The 20064-nt window shown below is 29.5% G+C and overlaps 2 protein-coding genes across 6 annotated transcripts; one reads left to right on the top strand and one right to left on the bottom strand.

Annotated features, from left to right (window-relative positions):
- Positions 1–1319: 1319 nt before the first annotated feature.
- LOC110629051 (wound-induced basic protein) lies at positions 1320–2577 on the bottom strand. Its single transcript, XM_021775898.2, has 2 exons — positions 2376–2577; positions 1320–1686 (listed from the first exon to the last, which is right to left on the bottom strand). The coding sequence occupies exons 1-2, from the start codon at positions 2444–2446 to the stop codon at positions 1614–1616; spliced, it is 144 nt and encodes a 47-aa protein (XP_021631590.2). The 5' UTR covers positions 2447–2577; the 3' UTR covers positions 1320–1613.
- Positions 2578–12255: 9678 nt separating this feature from the next.
- On the top strand, positions 12256–19754 carry LOC110630189 (ethylene-responsive transcription factor-like protein At4g13040). 5 transcript variants are annotated; one of them, XM_043949786.1, is made up of 8 exons: positions 12437–13055; positions 13749–13861; positions 14168–14298; positions 15047–15131; positions 16711–16759; positions 17895–18075; positions 19075–19196; positions 19280–19754. In XM_043949786.1, exons 3-8 carry the CDS (start codon positions 14276–14278, stop codon positions 19423–19425), a joined length of 606 nt encoding a protein of 201 aa, XP_043805721.1. In that variant the 5' UTR covers positions 12437–13055; positions 13749–13861; positions 14168–14275; the 3' UTR covers positions 19426–19754. The 5 variants fall into 5 exon arrangements, with proteins under 5 accessions (XP_021633239.1, XP_043805721.1, XP_021633243.1 ...); XM_021777551.2 differs by lacking the exon at positions 16711–16759 and adding an exon at positions 13168–13270 and having other exon boundaries at positions 12443–13055; XM_021777547.2 differs by lacking the exons at positions 12437–13055; positions 16711–16759 and adding an exon at positions 12256–12415.
- Positions 19755–20064: the final 310 nt, after the last annotated feature.

Genomic DNA, 20064 nt, shown 5'->3' with positions numbered 1-20064 from the left:
AGAAGAAATAGCTTAAAAGAAAATTGGAGAAACACTTTTATGTTTTTCCCGAAAATTGCATTGGAGAAAATCACAATTTGATTGTTGAAGAAATGAATAAATGCAATTGATTGTTTAGTGGAAATCTACTCTTCCCTTTGTGCACAGAGAATCATAAAAGAACTTACTTAGTTTCACTAAATTGTAGAGACTAATTAGTAATTTTCCCAAAAATTAAAGAATACCATCTTCATCGCAAATAATTCAGTATCCGCTTACATTATTTAGATGAAGAATTACTCCATTCACAACATTGGATCCATAAAAGATGATATGACATGCATAAATAGTCCAAAAGCAGATCAATTTTTAATCTAGAAACATTAATTTTCTGAAAGGAACTCAACTAAAAAAAGTGCTAAAAAGCGTCCATGATTTTTATTTTCAGCTTTAAGTCAGGAACTCAATCTAATTTCACACGCATCTAAATTTGAAAAAAGGAAGACACTCTCTACCACCATATAAATCTGAAATAATCAAGACGAACTATCTACCCTTTAATTGCCTATGCCCTAATGCCACAAGTTTGCCATTCTAAAATCCCCTCATCAATTTCACCTCCTAAAGGATTGAAAAAGAAAAAATGACAATGCTGAGGTAGTTTGCTCTCTGATGGCTATTATGTCTAAACAATCATGGTCTAAGGGACCCCCTGTTGACAATTTTGTGGCCCACGCCTAGAAACTACATTCTCATTAAGTCTTGCCCAAAGCACCCTTCTTTAGGGTCAACTAGCAGACAGAAAGATATTCCCCACTGCCCTACTTCCCCTTCCTCTTCAGTTTTTCTTTTTTAATAAAAATTATTCAATGGTAAAAAAGAAATTTCTTACACCTATTGTATGCAACTCCTACAAGAAAAGGTACATCACTAAGACAAAATGATGGGAAGGAAATTATTATCCAACCACCCGTACAACATATACAGTATCATTCACACTTTAGCCGTTTGTTACATTACATAACAAAAAAGGTAAGTCTTCATTTTCCTCATATAAACTATAGAGCTTCAATGATTCAGCAGTCGAGAACATCCACACCTCCAATGCCAAGTGAACAAGCAATTCATACAAACAAAACAGAACGTCATTTAATTCATCAAACGTATTACTAGACTATTCTCTTTCCTTGGTGCTACATAGATTAGCATTGGGTGCCACCACCACCAACGACTTAAGTAGATAATTCTAATTAATCCTACCAATACTTATACTTCACTGTTAAACTATTTACTCACTAGAACTTTATTTTTTCACATACTATGAAAAAGAATAACAATTCTTTAGAAACAGAAGTCACATATGATTTAATTGAAGTTTGCTATCTCATCATCTGCTTTTCAAGAACATCCATTGCTCAACAGTTTCTCAGAATACCAGGTCCATCACAAACTCAAATTAACAGCCATGTCGAAACAAGCATTCATCACAAACTCACATCTTTGTCTAGAAATACATTCATTTAAATTGGCCAAGAAAAAACTCCTAATATGATAGCATTTGAAATAGGCTTCACCCATTCTAAACCATTTTAAAGCGTGATAGACAAGGCACCTGTCCCTCCGTGTTAACAGCTTTACTCTGTCATTACAGGCTTATTCTCACTTGCTTTGGGTTTTTGCTCCTTGGGCTTCTGTTCCTCCATTTTCCTGAAAAATCCATGAGCATTACATGTATACTTCAGATTGTCCAAAACCAACATGCAAATCATGCAGAACAAGGATCAACGAAATATGCTAGGAACAAATCAGCAATGGTGGACTAACTGACCCCACAATAACCAGGATATAGTCACAGTTAAATCCAATGCCATTCCATTTGCAATTTTGGAAACAAAGACTCAGGGTATCACGAACATGTCACGAAATGAAAAATGGAACATAGCAGGCAAAAGTGCATTGACGGTCAATGAAGCAAAGAATAAATAAATTAATACTTGACAAGAACCTCAAGTAAATTTCTGGCACTAATTAAGAACAGGGTGCCCCAGTTGATTTATTAACACTATATGTATATAGGCCATATGACATTACGTACCACATACAGGACTAACAGGTTAGAGTTATAATCAAGGCGAATCGAAGAAAAGAACCCCGCATTATATGTTCAGTAGTAAAGAGTTAACAAACAAGGGCCTAATTTCTTCTTACATATCTAGTTTATGTCATATTCAAACATAAAAAATCACTTGGTAAGAGCATTGGAATCTCATTTTTTCCCCAGAGTCTCAAATCCGAATTTCAATACAAAATAAAGCATAAAGCATCATATAAAAATCCATGAAATTAAATACCCATCCAACCAGTAACAATCCAAGGTAAACCAATTCAGACAATACCTCTTATCAGAAGAGCCACCCTTCTGGCTGAGGAAGGAACGGAAGAGAGGAGAGTTGACGTCGTAGATCATTGTAGAGACAAATAGAATGCTTGCCTATAAACCCTAGATTCAGTGTGCCAGTAAGCTTCTGCGATTGCAACTCTTATCCCTTGAATGCTCACAAACTAAAAACTCTTGAGGCTCAGCGTTTTGTGGCAAGATTAATACTCTGGCCGATATCAGAGGTCATGTAATGTGGGCCTAGTCAAAAGCCCAACCATTCCGAGCTATCTACTTCATATTCAATTTAAATTTTAAAAAATTTATTATTTAATCACTCGATATTATTATTATTAACAAGTCAATTTATATATTTTCAGAAATATATTAAAATATTCTTATTTTTTCTTTCCGTCAACAAAATAGTCCTTCCATTCTCTAAAAATAGACAAAAAATAAAAGAGAATATTTTTAAAATCTAATTTTACCCTCAAATAAAATTTTTTATTTAGTCCCTAGATATTATTATTATTAACAAGTCAGATCTTATATTTTTAAAAATCTATTAAAACGTTTTTATCTTTTTTAAATCTATTAAAATATATTTATTTTTTCTTAAATCTATTAAAATATTTTTCTTATTTCTCTCTGCCAACAAGGTGCTTTAGTTCACTCGCGAGCTCTCTTAATATCTCATCTTTTAGTTCAAGTGAAGTTTTTTTGGTTTGAATGTTTGTAAGTTTCTGACTATGAAGTTCAGAAGATGTTTTTTTTTTTTTGAAAATGAGAGAAATATTATTAATTCAAAGCGATCAAAGAAACTATATGAGGAGGGTCAAGAATGAGCCGATATTGCTAGATCATGAGCGAGATCATGAGCGACATCATTCGCAGACCTGTGAATAAAACCACATCTTATTTCTTCATAACTGGATAGAAGCAATTTACAATCTTAAACCAAAAGACCAAAATGTGATAAATCATCTAACAAAGCATTATTAATGGACACAATAAGAACCTGAGCATCCGATTCGAAAAGAACTCGATCCCATCCGCACTCTTTAATCCAGCTCAATGTCTCTCGAAAAGTCATTGCCTCAGCACACTTAACCTCCATCTGACTGCAAAAACAGTCTGCTTTAGCCTCCATAAATCTACCATTAGCATCTTAGACTACACAGCCGAAACCTAATGAATTTCGTTACGAGTTTAAAGAGGTATCAATATTAATCTTAATCCAACCCTGCGGTGGAGGAGACCAAACGGTTAAAGCCGACACAATATTAGTGTAGCTGATAGAATCGGAGCAGGCCCCCTCCATTGTTGCGAAAAATTCAGTGCCATGAAGAACACACCACTCGGAGTTCGACCCCAGTTCGCAGTTCAGGAGATGTTGAGTGATTATAGAGTTTACATTTTCGATGCTTCAATAAATTTTCAGTTATCCTTTCAGCGATTAAAACTAGTCTCTACACTAGAGTCTCAGCAAGACTCTTTACCCAATTATTTGAGTTAGAGTTTTTTCCTATTTTGAACTTGAACCCTTAAGTTTAACTAATTGTTGGGCATTGTATTTTCTTGCTTAAGCCATATAGTATATTTTGAGCTTTTTAACTGTTTTAAGAAATGAATACAACCTTCCTAAAAGAAATTTTCTTCCCATACTGTCTTAACTTGTGAAATTATTAGTGGTCTCCAATTGTATTCTCTCATTCACTACCACCAATAATTCCACTGGCAATAACATTTAAAATTCATCTTAGTTTTATAAAATTAGAATTCTTTTTTTTTAATTACTTTTTTGGTAATTTAAATTTTAATTGCTTTATCTAAATATCTTTGTATTAAATTTAGTTATTGAAGTTTTATTTTATTAATAAAATGGTACATTAATTTAAACTTTATATTTTTAGTTACAATTCATTCATATATTTTTGTAAATTAATCTATAAATATTGTAATTATTTGTATATAAGATCTTATACTTAAAAAAATAAAAATTAAATTGAGATTTTGGCTATTCCTTTTTGCCCTCATATTTTTGTATTCTTTTGAGTTTAAATATGGAAGTAGAATGAGTCTATATTCTTGATTTAATTTTTATTTTTTTAAATAAAAGATATTGAAATTTAACAAACATGAGAAATTAGTTTGTAAATATGTAAGGATTATTTTTAAATAATTATAATATTTAAGGATCAATTTGTAAAAATGTATAAATAAATTGTAATTAAATGAACTATTTTATTTATAAAATAAAATCTTAAAAACTAAAGTGTATATTTTACTAAGTTTTAAGGATTGAATTGTAACGTATCAATAATTAAAAATATTTTTAATTAATTAAATAGTAAAATATTTACTTATTAAAAATAATGAAAAATTAATTAATTTGATAATATTTTAATATATTTTTTAAAATTAATAATTTTTTTAGCCGGGAGAAGCTTTCCCAATTCCCGTAGAATGAGACGATAGAATATGAAAAATATTCGAATTGGTAAAGCCATGGGATAATTGCCCAATTTTTTAAAAGAGTTTCGTTTTACTTCTGATCATAGAAAAGTCAATGATCCTCTGCGGCAACTTTTGGTCCACACGTGGGGATGACCGCAACTCCAAAAGTAAAATTTTTATTCCCCTGCATTTGACCATCTGAAAAAAATATTCCTGCAATTTTATTATTTACTTTTAATATAATTTTTTAAAATTAAAAAATTAATTAGTGAAATTTTTTAATATATTTTTTAAAATTGAAAAATTAATTAGTAAGTTTTTTAATATTATAAAAATTAAGTAGTAATTTGTTATTATTATTTATTTTTTAAAATATTATTATTTAATTAGTATAATTAATTTGTTAGTTTATATATTTTTTAAAAAAATATTAAATAAATTTTCTGATTTCAAAAATTCAGCTAAAAGATTTCTATCATTAAATTGTTATCATTAGAAATTAATGGCAACAGTGTAAAGTTAACGATAAATTATTATTTTTAAATAAAAATTATTATTTTTAAATAAATATAATTTTATTAAAAGCTGACTTGATATTTACTATAGAGGGTTTGGTTTGATTAATTTTATTTCAAAATTTTCTTATTTAATTTGATTCATTATTGAATTAATTTTTTTTTTACAATGTTAATTGTAAACGGATCCACCATATTAGTATTTTTACTTATTTTTTCCGCATTATGGTAGAACTGATTAATTCTTAAAATTTAATAAAATTTAAAATTTAATCCTTAAACTTTTATTCTATTGACAAAAATATTTTTTTAATTTTATCGTTTATTAATTATTAATTAAAAAATTAATTCAAATTAAATAAATTAAATTATTAAAATTATAAATATTAAATTATAATAAAAAAATAAAATTTTAAAAATTAAATTATTATAATTTAACAGTAAATTTTAATAAAAATATTATTTTATTAATAAAAATAAATCTTAAGGATTATATTATTTATTATTAAAATAATAAAAATTAAATGGTAAGTTTTACTAAATTTAAAATTAATTATAAATTACCTAAAAGTAAAAATAGAGATATCTTAAGGTTTAACTGGGAGGCCGCCCAGCCAATCAGAGCTCGTCGGTGGCAGTAGCTCGCTGCCAACCAACCCCGTCAGTATTAAATTTAATAGGTTTACCCAAGCCTCAACCATTTTGTCCATGCCCTCAACATTCTCCATATTTCCTAATTTGTCCCTTCTTCTCCAATTCCCAATTTTAACCCTCGAAGATATATATATTTATTGAAGATTGGATAATTTAGTTAGACTTTACTCAAACACAATAATAAGAAAAATGCTTTAAAAAATATAATAAAAAATTAAATAATTTAATTTAATTATAAACTATTTCAACTTTATTAAAATTTTAAGTAATTATGTATTTTATTAAAATATTTATATATAAGTGATTAATAATCTGTTAATATATTTATTAATAAGTAATTTATAAATATATTTATTATTAAAATTATTAAAAAATATATCAAATAAACATATAATGAAACTTTAAAATTGAATAAGAGTCATATATATTATTATAAAATAAAATTGAGAATTAGCGATTAAAATTTTAATTGTTAATTTTGATAAATTTGGTTGATTAATTAGCGATCAAATGAAAAGGTCAATATCACAATCTGCAATCAAATTGTTGAAATGTTAAAAATAGATTTTTCATTATAAAATTGATTGCTAATTTATTACAAATAGGCCAATAGGTTAATCGCTAAATATAATCTCCTTTTAAGTTTTCTTTTGAAATGTTTAATAGTCGCTGAATGATCGATAAATAAATTATGATCGATAAATAAATTATACTGATAATTTGAGATCTAGAAAATAAAATTTTACAATGGATTCTGTAAAACTGAAAAAGTTTAGTCTATGAAGATTGTGTTTCTCCTTTTATTTCTCTCTTTTTGTCTGCTAGTGACGTATAACAGACTGGCTATCATTGGACCACCTGTGCCTGCCACATTGATACGGACGTACGAGGAAATCAGATTTTTGCCCCACGCGTAACGGCCTCTGGTTCTTTTCGGACGCGCATACGGGTGGTCCCCTGTGACGGATGGGTAGACCTCCCTCTTGATCCTGAGTTGGGCCAAAAGGTAGAATTAAGACTGAGTTCAGAGAGGATCTGTTCGTTAGACCGACAATGTTGGGCCGGCCTGACTGAAGAGACTAACTGGAGTCCGGTTTCAAAGCTGAGCGAATCGGACCTAGTGCATGTATGAGGCTTGTGGACCTCTAGATAATGGGCTGGTATCGTAGGTCTGACTCCATACTGGGGAGGAGAAATCTAGCGGCCATCATATACGCTATATGATCATTAATTGGTCGCATTTAATTGCTAATCAGTAGTTAACTTGAAATACCTATTAATTATTTAGGTCGTTTTTTTTAATTTAATAATTGATTTTTTTCTAAAACTAATTTATTATAAAAAAAATAACCATCATACATATCTCATGACATTCATAAAATAAAAAAAAATTAAAAAAATAAATAATTTTCTTAGGCTATACACAAGCTATAATAACTCTAAATATCCATATTTATATGTGACACAGTCTAGTTTAGTTTTTTTAAGTTACAAGATTATACTGATCAATAATATAAATTACATACAAACCACAATTTAAATTACTTGAGCAACTTCTACTTCTTCTATTACCACTCATCCCATTCAACTTTAATTTTTCCTTGAACATTTTTATAAAATATTGATTATAATAAAATAATTAAATTTAATTTTTAAACTAATGAAAAAATTTATAACATCATGAGTTTTAAATTGTAAGGAATAGCCTCCAATAGCTCACAGGTATATTGAATCACAAATTCCAATTATGTAAAGCATGCATTAGAGTCATCAACAAAGGAAATAAGAGTAAAGGGAAAAACGACAACTTAGTGCAAAATTGATCTTGAGCATCATATCCACATTTTTAGTGCAAAATAACAACTTACTTGATCTGGACCGCATCATGTATGGTAATTATATTATAAACTTACCATTTTTTTTTGTAGTGGTAACATTTTAGTCAAATTAAATTATAAACTTACTATTTATAAAGACCAAAATAAAAAGTTGATTTCCTTATCTTATTTTCTAAAACTTATAAAATGAATTTATAAGTTTAAAAATATTATAAATAAATGTGCAATTTATTTTTAAAATTTATCAATTAATTTGACTAGTTTATATCTGAAAACAAATACTCATAAATAGAAAATTTGTTGTTATTGATATATATATATATGTGATGAAAGAGACTTTTGGGGTGTTCAGATCTTGACACTTGGATAGGCGGTTTGATTCAATGGCAGTTCTCTGAGAATGTGGTTGATTTATTAGTGGAGTAAGTGCAGGTGAGTAATGAGAGACTTAACTTGGTCCTCGGTAGGGGTGAGCATTCGGTCGGTTCGGTTCAAAACTGAACCGAACCGAATAAATTAAAAATCGAACCGAATTGATTTTGGTTAGAAATCGAATTGAATCGGTTCGATTCTATTCGATTCGGTTTGGTTTGATCGGTTTTGATTTTTAATAATTTTTTTATTTTTTACACTTTATTTTGAGTATTTTAAAATTTAATTAAAATATTTTAATCTTAATATAATTTAATTTCTCTATATTATTAAAAAAACATATTATTTTCACTAATCGGTTTGGTTCGGTTTTTTCAGTTTTTTCTGATCAAAACCGAACCGAAATAACCAAAATTTTTAACATTAAAAACCGAACCGAACCGAAATGTAAAAAAAACGTAACCAAAATTTTAAATCGATTCGATTCGATCGATTTTTTCGGTTTGAATCGAATACTGCTCACCCCTAGTCCTCAGTTTATAAAGGTTAAACTTTTTGTGTAGCAAACTAGGTGGGTTTCTCTTGTTGGGGAAAGAGTTTGATGGTATGTATATCCCGATTAGACTGTCACATCATCGTCAATTCTGCTCGAGATGTCTATTTTTTATCATTAGTCCCATCATTAAGTTCATTTACGGCGGGTAGCTTAGCAATGACTAACTTATACGTTTTTAGTCAAAGATGTTTCATTGATAATTTCCTATGCATGCACATTTAAGATCTCACGGTGGTCCGACTTTTGAGAGGCTTACTTTCTATACTGCTCATGCTTCAACTAGTCTGAAACATTTTAAAGATTGATCTTGTTATTGTTCAGTTGAATCGATTTACAGAATCTTTTTATACCGTCTATGTCTTGACAGACATATGTTGTAATTTTAAATGATCATTTTATTTATGTATCATCAATATCTATATATTTTTATTGTATAACCACATGTATTTCTAGCGTATTGAATTAAAATTAAAATTTATTCACACAATATTAAAGGATAAAAGTGTTACCGCTAATATTTAATGATATTAATCTTTCTACTTTAAGCATATAAGGCTTTAATATAGATTTAAAAGAGTTCAATTGGAATGTGAGCTTAATAAGTGAGTAATATAGTTTAGAGAGTGTTTGGCCAAACTTATAAACCGGTCAAATTAGCTTATAAATTCTAAAAATTAAGGGACAAAATTTATTTATAGGATAGTAATAAATTTATAAATGTAAAAAAATAAATTAATTATTCACATTAATTTATTAAGATTAGGAAGTGTGAGAGTAGGTACTCAAATTAAATTAATTATTCACATTGAAGCGAAGAGTAACAAATTATTTTAAATACTAAAAAAATAAACATTTATAATTATTCAGTCGAAAAAAACCTATATTTATCCGAATAATAATAATATTATTATTTTAAATAAATAAGTTATAAGGAAATTTATTTAGAAATTTCATTAATGCAATCAATATTTAATTTTTCAGTACAAAATTGTACTTTTTGTTTTAAAATAATGAAATTAAATGTATGAAAAATAATTTTAGAAAGTGAGTCATAATAAAATGTTATATTTATAAAAAGAGGGTTGATTTAAAATAAAATAAAATAAAATAAATTTATTATGAAATAAATTAATGAAAATATATTAAATTAAAAAAATTATTTTTCATATAAATAAATATATATTTTTTGAATCATTATAATAAAGTTATTTTAACATTATTATTAATTAAAACTAATATTTTACTCTACCATTTTATAAAAAAAAAGTGGTAAAGCTCAAATTGTAATTTTAGACTTGCAAGATGATTAATATAAAGCATTTTTTCAAATTTCCAAATATTTTTTTTAATTTAAATTTATTTATTTATAAATATAAAAAATATTTTTTAAGGTAATTTATTTTTTATTATTTAATTTTAATTTAAAAAATATTTTTTAAATTTACTAATTTTAAAAGGTTCGCAATAAAAAAATAAAAAATAAAAAATTATATAGTTTATGAATTATAATCGGATTGGTGTCTCATTCGAATAAAAACAAATGAGTAGGGGTGAGCAATATTCGGTTCAAATCAAAAAAACTGATCAAACCGAATCGATTTGAAAATTTGGTTCGGTTTTTTATACATTTCGGTTCGGTTCGATTTTTAATTTCAGAAATTTTGATTATTTCGGTTCGGTTCGATTTTGATCAGAAAAAAAACGAAAAAACTGAACCGAACCGATTAGTAATAATAATATATATTTTTTAATCATTTAGAGAAATTAAATCATATTAAAATTAAAATATTTTAATTAAATTTTAAAATATTAAAAATAAAGTGTAAAAAATAAAAAATTATTAAAAATCAAAACCGATCAAACCGAACCGAATCGAACCGAATCAGACCGGTTCGGTTCGATTCGGTTTCTGACCAAAATCGGTTCGGTTCGATTTTTATAAACACTAAAATTTCGGTTTTCGATTTATTCGGTTCGATTCGGTTTTGAACCGAACCGACCGAATGCTCACCCCTACAAATGAGTATGTAAAATAATTTTCATAATAAAAATTCTTATTCTTTTATGTAAAATATTTTTCTTTTAAAAAATATAATAATCATTTATTTTCAATGTGTTTCCAAATCATCGCTTATCAATGAATGACTAGTCAATTTCCCCCCTCAGTCCAAAAGAACAGGAAAATGACTAGAAGAAAAAAAAATAGTCTTTAATTCTTAAAATTAATTATTTAATCTATTTATTTTAAAAATATATTAATTCATGCTTAATTTTTCAAACAATTATTATGCACTAATTTTTAATCATTTATTATAATTTTAAAATATAATTATTTAATTTTTTGCAATTTTTTAAAATGTTGACTCAAAATTACAATCACCAGTTTTTATAATCCACAAAAAATATTATATAATCATTAATTTGTAAAATAAAACTATATAATATGTTTTTTCAAAATAGATAATTATTATTATTAAGTCTCAAAATTTATTAATTATTTAATTAAAATATTTATATGTTTTATAAAATTAAAATATTTATTTTTTATAATAAAATGTTTCTCTCCTTAAATATTTATATGGTTTAGTCATTAATTTTTAATTATATGCATTATTTAGCTCTAATAATTTTAAATATTTATATTATTTAATTTATTTAATAAAAATTAAAATAAATCGACTAATAATTTATTTGCTAAAATTATTAAACGCTTTAATTTTTATAAAATTTATGAATATTTTAATTTAATAATTTTTAAATATGAATCGATTTAAATTTTTTTAAAAAATTTAATATCAGATAATAATTCTTTATTTTGAAAACAAATGATCCAAATAGGTAAGTTTATAAAATTATAATAATTAAATAATAATTTTTGTATCTGAAAAAATTATTATTTTATTTTAATTTATAAAAAAATTTATTAATTAATTGATGAATCTTAAAATAGTATATTAAAATAAATTTAAAATTTTAAAAATCTGTTAATTATTCTTTATTAAGGTTAACGATTTAATATTGTAAAAAATTTAAAATATTTTTAATGTGAAGATATTTATTAGTAAATATTTTTATAAAATTAAAAAATTAATTATTATTTTTTATATTATAAAAATTAAATAAATAATGAAAAGATGAATTAATATATATTTTTTTTAAAATAAAAACTGATAGAATAAATATGAAACTTAAAAAGGACAAAATTGGAAACAAAAAGGGTACAGAAAAGCACGGCAAACAAAAATGGAATTAGTAAGGCCTCAAAAGGGCAATGAAGGAATCCCAGCTATAACTAAAAGTACACAAACAAGCATACGTTCCCTTTCCATTTGCCAAATTACCATTTAGCACCACCACCCACCACCATCCACCACCACCCCACCACCACCCCCACCACCCTCATAAACACCACCAACCTCCTCCCTATATAAAAACAACCAAAGGTGGTAGATGCATGAGCTTCCTCTTTATATATATATATATATATATATATATATATATATATATATTTCCTCTTCTCTCTTTGTTTCCCTTTTTTGACTCTTCTTTGTTTTCACCACCTTCCCTTCTTAAATTCCCTTAACCCCTTTTTTCTCTCAACTGATTTCTCTGTTTTTCTCTCTCCTCGGTTTCTCCAACAACAATCATCACCACCCTCCGCCTTAAGGTACTAACAGATACCAACCATCTCTTTATCTCTTCCTTGTGGCTGCCCTGTGGCCGCTCTCTGTTGCTGTTGCTTTGTTATTTAGCTTTCTAAGATTGTTCATGGTTGGTTTAGTTGGTGTGTCAACTCTCAGCAGTTCATGGGCATTTTGCTTTTGTGGGCCTTGAAAAGATGCAAGAGCTTCGTTTTCTCATGTTGGGCTTTGTGGGTTTCTCGTTTTCTTTTGAATTTTTTTTTTTCTTATTTAGCGTCTGGGGTTTTAGTCCTTCTTCCTATCTAATCCTCCATGAAAGGTGGTAGGTTGATGGGGGTTGACTTCTTTTCTAAGAGGGAGAGAGAGATGGAGAGAATTGGAATTCTCGCAACCATTACCAAGTCTTTGGGCGTTTTTGTTGGTTTCCTTTCAACTCTATGATTCTAATCCCCGTTTAGTGATGTGGGTTTTGTTTATTGCCGATTTATCAACACGAGATTTTTTCTTTTTCCTTTTTCTTTTTCTTGGCGGTGCTGGGCTTTCTGCCACCCTGCCCCTTGTTTGTAATCGATTGTCTTCTGTTGTTAAAGGATTCTTAAGCCAAAAGAAGTTGTTTTTGCTCTTTTCTTGTTCACATTCTGTAAATTGAATGTGGGAATGGATTATGTAAGTACATCCATAGTTGAACTCCTCATATCTTAGCTAACGCTTGAATTTTTTAGCTTCACTTTTGAAGTTAATCGTTGTTCATCCTTTCTTTGATGTTTTTCTGCTGTAGTTTAGCTGTATCACTAGTTAGCAGCCTATTTTCAGCGATTCTTTTTTCTTTTTTCCTGTTCGTATTTGTAGATAAAGGTGGTAGCTCTTGAATTGAACCAATGGTATGTCAATAGTTCATCTTTCATCCAAACAGCAATACATTTTTTTTCTGGCACTTAAGTGGACTTCACTCACATTGCTTGTTAGTCAATTACTAATAACGAATTTTTGCTATGTGGGTTGCATTTTTTAAGTATATCACATGCTTTAATCAAAGTTCTCTCAGTGTTCATATATGGTATACAAAGGACTTTATTCCCTTCTTATGTTAGTGGCAAATAGATGATTGAGATAATTCTTCTTTTGTTAGTTTGAAGAGACCTTTATAACTTGGAAAGCTGCTTTGGCCCCAGAATTTTATTTTTAATTTTATTGATTTTTTCTTGTCAGTTTCTTGTAATAATATCTCTCAGTATGATTTGAGCGTTATTTACGTGACTTTTATCCTTTCTTGGTCATTTAACCTTCAAGTGTTATTTAGATCATCTCCTTTGCATACCTGCCTCCATTTGTAATTGATTTTGTCTTCTGTGATCCAAGGAGCAAGGTGATAAATGCTAAAGGCTGGTGTTTAAGCCATTGTGGACTGAGACAAAGACTGTAATCCTCAATGGTTAGCTTACGAAGGCGTAAACTCTTGGGACTATGTGCCGGTAAACACTAACTGAAATAGATTTTATGTGAAATGATTGATTCAAGATGTTGAATTTGCCAAATTGGATGGAGTTTTATAGTTAGGATAGTCATCAAGTAGAAATCGTGCCTAAATGTTGTTATTCTGTTTTCCTCTTTTGCTGTTTTCAAGTGCATTCCCAAGTAGATTAATGTCTTGATGTTTAGTATTGAATTAAAAGGGTCTTCTGTCTTCAATTAAATTACTTGTATTTATATTTTATATTCTTTAATGCTTTATACATGCTTGAACAGTATTATGTATCAAATTTGGTTGGCTTTTATAGGGAGAAGTTCTTTCTTGAGTCCACTACCTCCAATTTTTAACAATGGAACTGCTCCTTTAAGCTCTACTCAGAATAGCAGGTCTGTCAGTGTACATCCCCTCCCATCAGATGATGTCAAGCTGCCAGGGGAGGTAAAGATAGCTTGTTATTTCAGTTTATTTCATAGCATGTGATGGAGAAGTGTTTGCTTTTAAGGCTTTAAATGAAATGTTGTTGGGTCTTGTGATTTAAATTTTCATTTGCATATATCTAATTGTATGAGCTTCATACTTTTAGGGATAGTTTTTTTTTTTTTTTTTTTTTAATTTTTTAATTCTGCAAATGCGGGGGAGTGCTTTAAGTTGGTAGGGAAACTTGCTGTATTTAGAAAAATTGGAAAGCATTAGATAGCATTTCTATTTTCTTTTACTTATTGCATGTGCACGTGTAATTATGGGATTTGTGGTTCACCTTAGCCAATGCTTGTATTTCCATCTGGTGAGAGAGTGAATTAAGGATGTACTAAGTCCATAATTTTTAATATTGGTGTCATGGTGAGATGCTTTGAAATTATAGGTTCCTGATAAATTGGGGTGTAAAAAGTGTCCTGCAAAGGTTTGGCACACTTGTGCCTCCAACTTCTCAAGGTTTGACATGGATGGTAAATTAGGTCTGTTTGGACTTGCTTTTAGGTTAGAGCAAACAAGTTTGAGATTCCAGTTTCATAGGCCCCCATTTGATGCATCCAGTGGGTTGCTTTAAACTGTCATGTAATGACCTATGATGTGAAAACTGAATTATCCTTATATGCATTACATAATTTAATGAGTAAGATTCTTTGCTTTATTGATGTGGAAGATAGATGGATTTATGCATATTATTTTTAATGTTGTTTGCCAGAAAATTGTTTCCAGATTTGGAGCTGGTTCATCAAATCTGTCGGCTTCTAGCTCATCGAAAGAGCAGCAATCTCAACCATATCCAGGTTTGTCTATGGAGAGAAATATCCCTTATGTTTGTGAGCTTAGCTTAATGAATCAGATGCAGAATTAAGTATTGATTGCCACCGTCTTGGTTATTACTTTTTGGTTTCTTCTGGAAAATGAGTTCTTAAAATATAAAATCAGTCATTTTTACCTTAATACTATCAATAAATTCATGCAAAATTTGCCACTTTCATGTAATTGTCAGAAAGGTTAATTATAGTGTTAGGAACAATATTATACAAAGGAAGATGGAGAGGGACAAGAATGGGAATGGTAAAGTGAGGGAGAAAAAAATAATGGAATAGGTTCCTGCAATTAGCATGATACACTTTCAGATCAAGGTCACATTTATGGTTTCAAATAACGACAGTAATGTAATGGCCGTTATTTGTCAGTTTTCAAGACCCCATTAACCTTATTCTGTTACCCTGTTAGTTGTATGCAAATTATTGGTTGCATGGGTCATGATTACTGCCATTTTTAACGGTGCTATTACCTTAATAATTCAAATGCTTTAAATCACTTGCAGGCAATGTTTTCTTCATTTTTCCCTATTTTTATATGTATCTTAGTTTTGCTTATACTTCTTCAACTTTGCAAAATTTTCAAAGAACTTTATTGTGCCTGGTCATTACTGTTAGTTGCAGCCGTTCTGGGCCTCTTTCCATTACTGCAATTTAAAACCATGGTCATGTCTCCATTTCATAATACTCCCATTGAGCGGAAAGTTTATATTTTACTATCTAAAGTTTTATTTAAGGGAATCTCATGAATCAGGATTACATAATAAAACCTCAATTATCAGAGGATTGTTTACAGTGTTGCTGTAACTCTTTTCTCAAACTCATGCCTACATTTCTCAATAAATAATTTCCTCATCGATTTTCTTTTCATGAAGAAACAAAATCATGTTTTCTGACTTTAAGTGGCCTTTGCTTGTGATATTCTTGAAAGAATTAGAGCATTTGAATGGATGATTATGTAGTCAATTAACTAAGTTGTCCAAGTCTAGGCTTAAGACATTGGTAATGTGAAATAGTAAAAAATCATCTGTTTTGGAAGATATATTTTGAGTGAGGTAACTCCCATATTGGAGAGAAATAGTTCTGGAAGTGTTTCTGGTGATGAATGTGTAGCAAAGTTAATGGGAGAATCAACTAGCTAATTAATGTGCCAGCTCACATGTGGAGGGATAAAGTGTATATTATAATTGTGTTTCATCATGTAGTGAAAAGAAAGGTTTTCACTAAAGCTACAAAGTTTCACTGCTTGCATGTAAATTGATGATGTAAGCTGCTCACTGCTCAGCTAATAAGATAAAAAATGTTTGCAACAATTGCACTGTTTATTTCATGTCATGGACTGAATTAATTTATGGTTGAAAGGAATATTCATTTATCTTGTGAAGCATAATGTTTTACTTCTTCCTTTCATGACATCAACAGTCACTGTATATTCTAGTTGGTGTTGTGAGATCACTTCGTGTTAGATTTTTTTTTTATTTGTCTATGCTGCTCAACATGTGTAATAGATAAATCTTTATTCTTTGAATATTGTTCTTTTACATGTATTTTATAGGAACGATATACGACACTGAGTTTTCTATATGCTTCATTTTGTTTATATGGTAAGTAAGCACATCTTTCTCTCATCTTTGTTGGATCCTCATAAACTTTAAACCCAACCGAAATAGATTGAACCATGCACAGCTCTACAATGGGAGGCTAGCTATTTCACCTGTGCTTCCCATCTTATTTTTGTCATACTAGTAGGAATCTCAGTGCACAAACTGCACCATCATAAACTCAATCCTTTATTACCAGTGTGCAATAGCTTAACTTCCGTTGTCTTCCAACATGAACACTCATGAGTGGTTGCTCTTAAATGGCTTGGTTACATGCATTCTACATAATCCCAAATTAACTTTGGAGCAACTTACTATCTTTGTATTACTGTTTGTCCTTTTGCTGCCCTTTATCGCTTTTTTCTTTTGCTGTTTTGTGTCTCTCTAAATTGAAGCTGTTGAAACAAGTGTCAGTTCTGCAAAGCATTAACTGTGAGTTGTTTTAGGCTTAATTAGCAATTTACCTTCATGTGTCCTTTATTAGTAATCCATATGAATACTACTATACATGCATCAAATATTCTTCCCAACTTCATTCTCATTTATTTTTCCAAGCTATGTAATTTTATAACTGACCGGTTGTGCTTGTGGATTTTTCACTAATAATTACTTAAAGTTGAGTTATTTCATAGAGGTTATTTGAAAATTTAGATGAGATTCACTCAAGTCTCACGACTCATTAGATGGCTGTTAATGCTGTTTGATTTCCTTGAAATGTTACCTTCAATGTTCATTGAAAAAAGCCCTTTATCTTATGCAATATATCTGGAGTAAATGTGATTGATAATTTTGGCAGTACTAGTAGTCCAACCATTCATTCGTCACATATATTGCTTCGTGGGTGTATATTCAGGGAGCACCATTGTTGGTTCCATTTCTCTTTTCTTCTTTTGGAGGATTAGAGCTTATACATGCATATATTATTATTCTTTTTTTCTTTTTCTTATTGGCATTCATTTTATTTATATTTGGCATCTAACTATCTTGCGCATTATCTTTTATAGCTTACTTGTTTTGGTTTATGTAACAATATGTGGATCTGATATTTCTCAGAACCAAGTGCTTGGTATGATTCTGGTAGGTGACTGATTTGTATTTGGAATATGTCTGAGCTGCTCATGATTTTTGGTGTTTTTAGGGCAACCAGTCAAACGCAGAAAGCGACACAGGAGAAAGCATGTTCAAAACCAGGAACCATGCGTAATGAGAGGTGTCTATTTCAAAAATCTGAAGTGGCAGGCAGCAATTAAAGTCGACAAGAAGCAAATCCACTTGGGGACTGTTGGTTCACAAGAAGAGGCTGCCCGATTGTATGACAGGTATGAGTATCAATTGCTACAAAGATGGAAGTAATGGTATATCAATATCCTGTTAATTTATAAAGAAAATCTTGCTCCTTTAGTAATGCATAATTTTAGTCATCGTAGATTATTATATGATACATGGGCAGAACTGTTCATGCTTAAAGATCATCTCAGTTCTCTGACACGGGGAGTCCTCATGCACGCACTTCAAAATGGTGGTGGGCAACTATGAGGTGTATTTAGACCGCAATTCCATTGTTTAATTGTAGGAGTGAATGAGATATTTGATAGTTCCATGTGTTGTCCCTAATTGATTTGGGACGTGAATTTAATATAAATATAAGGACTTCAGCATTGTTCCCTCCTTGAACTAGTTTTCTGGGGCTTGGCTCGGTCCATTTTCTCGATATGGTACAGATCATGTTCCTGTTTTAGTTTTTGCCACTTGCAAAATGTTTGTGCTTGCAAATTTCCCACACTAGATGTTCATGCGTAGGCATGAGGAAGATATGTTGTCCCACGTAGGTTTGATACTAAATATTAAAGATTTGGGCAATTCTCCCTCTTTGAGCTAGCTTTTTGGGATGTTGTTAGGCCAGGTCCATTTTCGCAACACCATATGCTCTAATTAGAAAGATGATAATGTGAATGTTCAAATGACAATGAACAAGAAACTTTGGGACTTGTCATTTAACATTTGTGACAAAGATAATGACCTTCATTTCATATATATCTGAAAAGAAAATAACAATACTGGCTGATTCCTTCAGCTTTCTATGTTATCATGGTTAGGCTTGTATCTCATGTTTGTGCTGGTTTTCCATGCATTTTTAAAAAAAAAAAAGCTAATAAAACAAGAGGAAGATTTTTTTATTTCCCCTTGTTTAAGATGTTTTATTTGAACATCATATCTGGAAATATGTCATCTTCATCATCATCTCCAGGGAAAACAGACCTTGTGAGGTTCGCCTAAACAAACTTCTAAAACTCACCGAAAAGGTTTTGCATCTGCAGGGCTGCCTTCATGTGTGGGAGGGAACCAAACTTTGAGCTTTCTGAGGAGGAGAAGCAAGAACTTAGAAAATACAAATGGGATGAATTTTTGGCAATTACTCGCAGTGCGATTAACAATAAAAGTAACTATTCTTAATACCCTTTTTTGCTCATCATATTACTCCATGAAATCTTTGATGGGTATTATCATTAACAATTGTTTCAGAACACAAGAGACATAACGGAGCAGGGTTGCAGAAGAGATCTGAACCTGAATCTGAATTGCAGAATGTTGGTGAATGGGATGACAAGCAAGGAGTAAACAGCTTCTCAGCTTCAGAAGATGGGGAGCCAGATTCATCCACCTCCTGAGTATTTTGGTTTGAGAATGAGGCTGAATAATCCAGTTTCTAACAGTGGAGCTATAGCTTGTCCTCCATTTTTGATGTACAGAGTCTCCTACTAGGTTCTTTTATTAAGCAGATGTTAGAGTTATAAATGAATAAAGAGACAGAAAGCTCAGATATTAAATAGGCTGCTACTGTCTGAAATCCCCATCATCTGCAGACCTGTTAGATGCATAGATATACTTAGTTACTTGACCTTTTGTGCCTCCATTGTGAGATGCTGGAAACAGCAGAACAGAATGTTGGAGAAACTTGGTTTCAAGAAGTGAGGGGCCACAATTTTTCTGTTGTTTATTTTTCATTTTTTTTAATAAAGTTTTTATTTTTATTTTTCATAGAAAACAAGAAAAAAAATGCTAGACTTGTTCACCATGCCTTTTTAGTTTAAAAATGAAAATATTTATATCTTTTATAATTAGAAGAAGTTATTATAAAATATATTTAAAAACTTATTTTATATTTTAGTTCTTTAATATATATATTATTTTTAAATCACTGTTTCTCATTTGAGAAATAAATTGCAACTAGCATGGTGGTTTTCTTTACCTGTTAATAATTAAAAATAGTTTATAAATTTAAAATAATAAAAATAATCATAACTTTT

The sequence above is a fragment of the Manihot esculenta genome, chromosome 13 (genome assembly GCF_001659605.2).
Source record: "Manihot esculenta cultivar AM560-2 chromosome 13, M.esculenta_v8, whole genome shotgun sequence".
In the NCBI taxonomy this organism is placed as follows: Eukaryota; Viridiplantae; Streptophyta; class Magnoliopsida; order Malpighiales; family Euphorbiaceae; genus Manihot; species Manihot esculenta.
This window is presented reverse-complemented; position numbering and strand designations above follow the sequence as displayed.

Coding starts and splice junctions, on each gene's coding strand:
- LOC110630189 (XM_021777547.2), top strand. CDS start 13,819: ATGGTTAGCTTACGAAGGCGTAAACTCTTGGGACTATGTGCCG. Junction 14,299..15,046: donor ATGTCAAGCTGCCAGGGGAG/GTAAAGATAGCT, acceptor GTTGTTTGCCAG/AAAATTGTTTCCAGATTTGG. Junction 18,076..19,074: donor GCTGCCCGATTGTATGACAG/GTATGAGTATCA, acceptor TTGCATCTGCAG/GGCTGCCTTCATGTGTGGGA.
- LOC110629051 (XM_021775898.2), bottom strand. CDS start 2,446: ATGATCTACGACGTCAACTCTCCTCTCTTCCGTTCCTTCCTCAGCCAG. Junction 1,687..2,375: donor GGTGGCTCTTCTGATAAGAG/GTATTGTCTGAA, acceptor TGGATTTTTCAG/GAAAATGGAGGAACAGAAGC.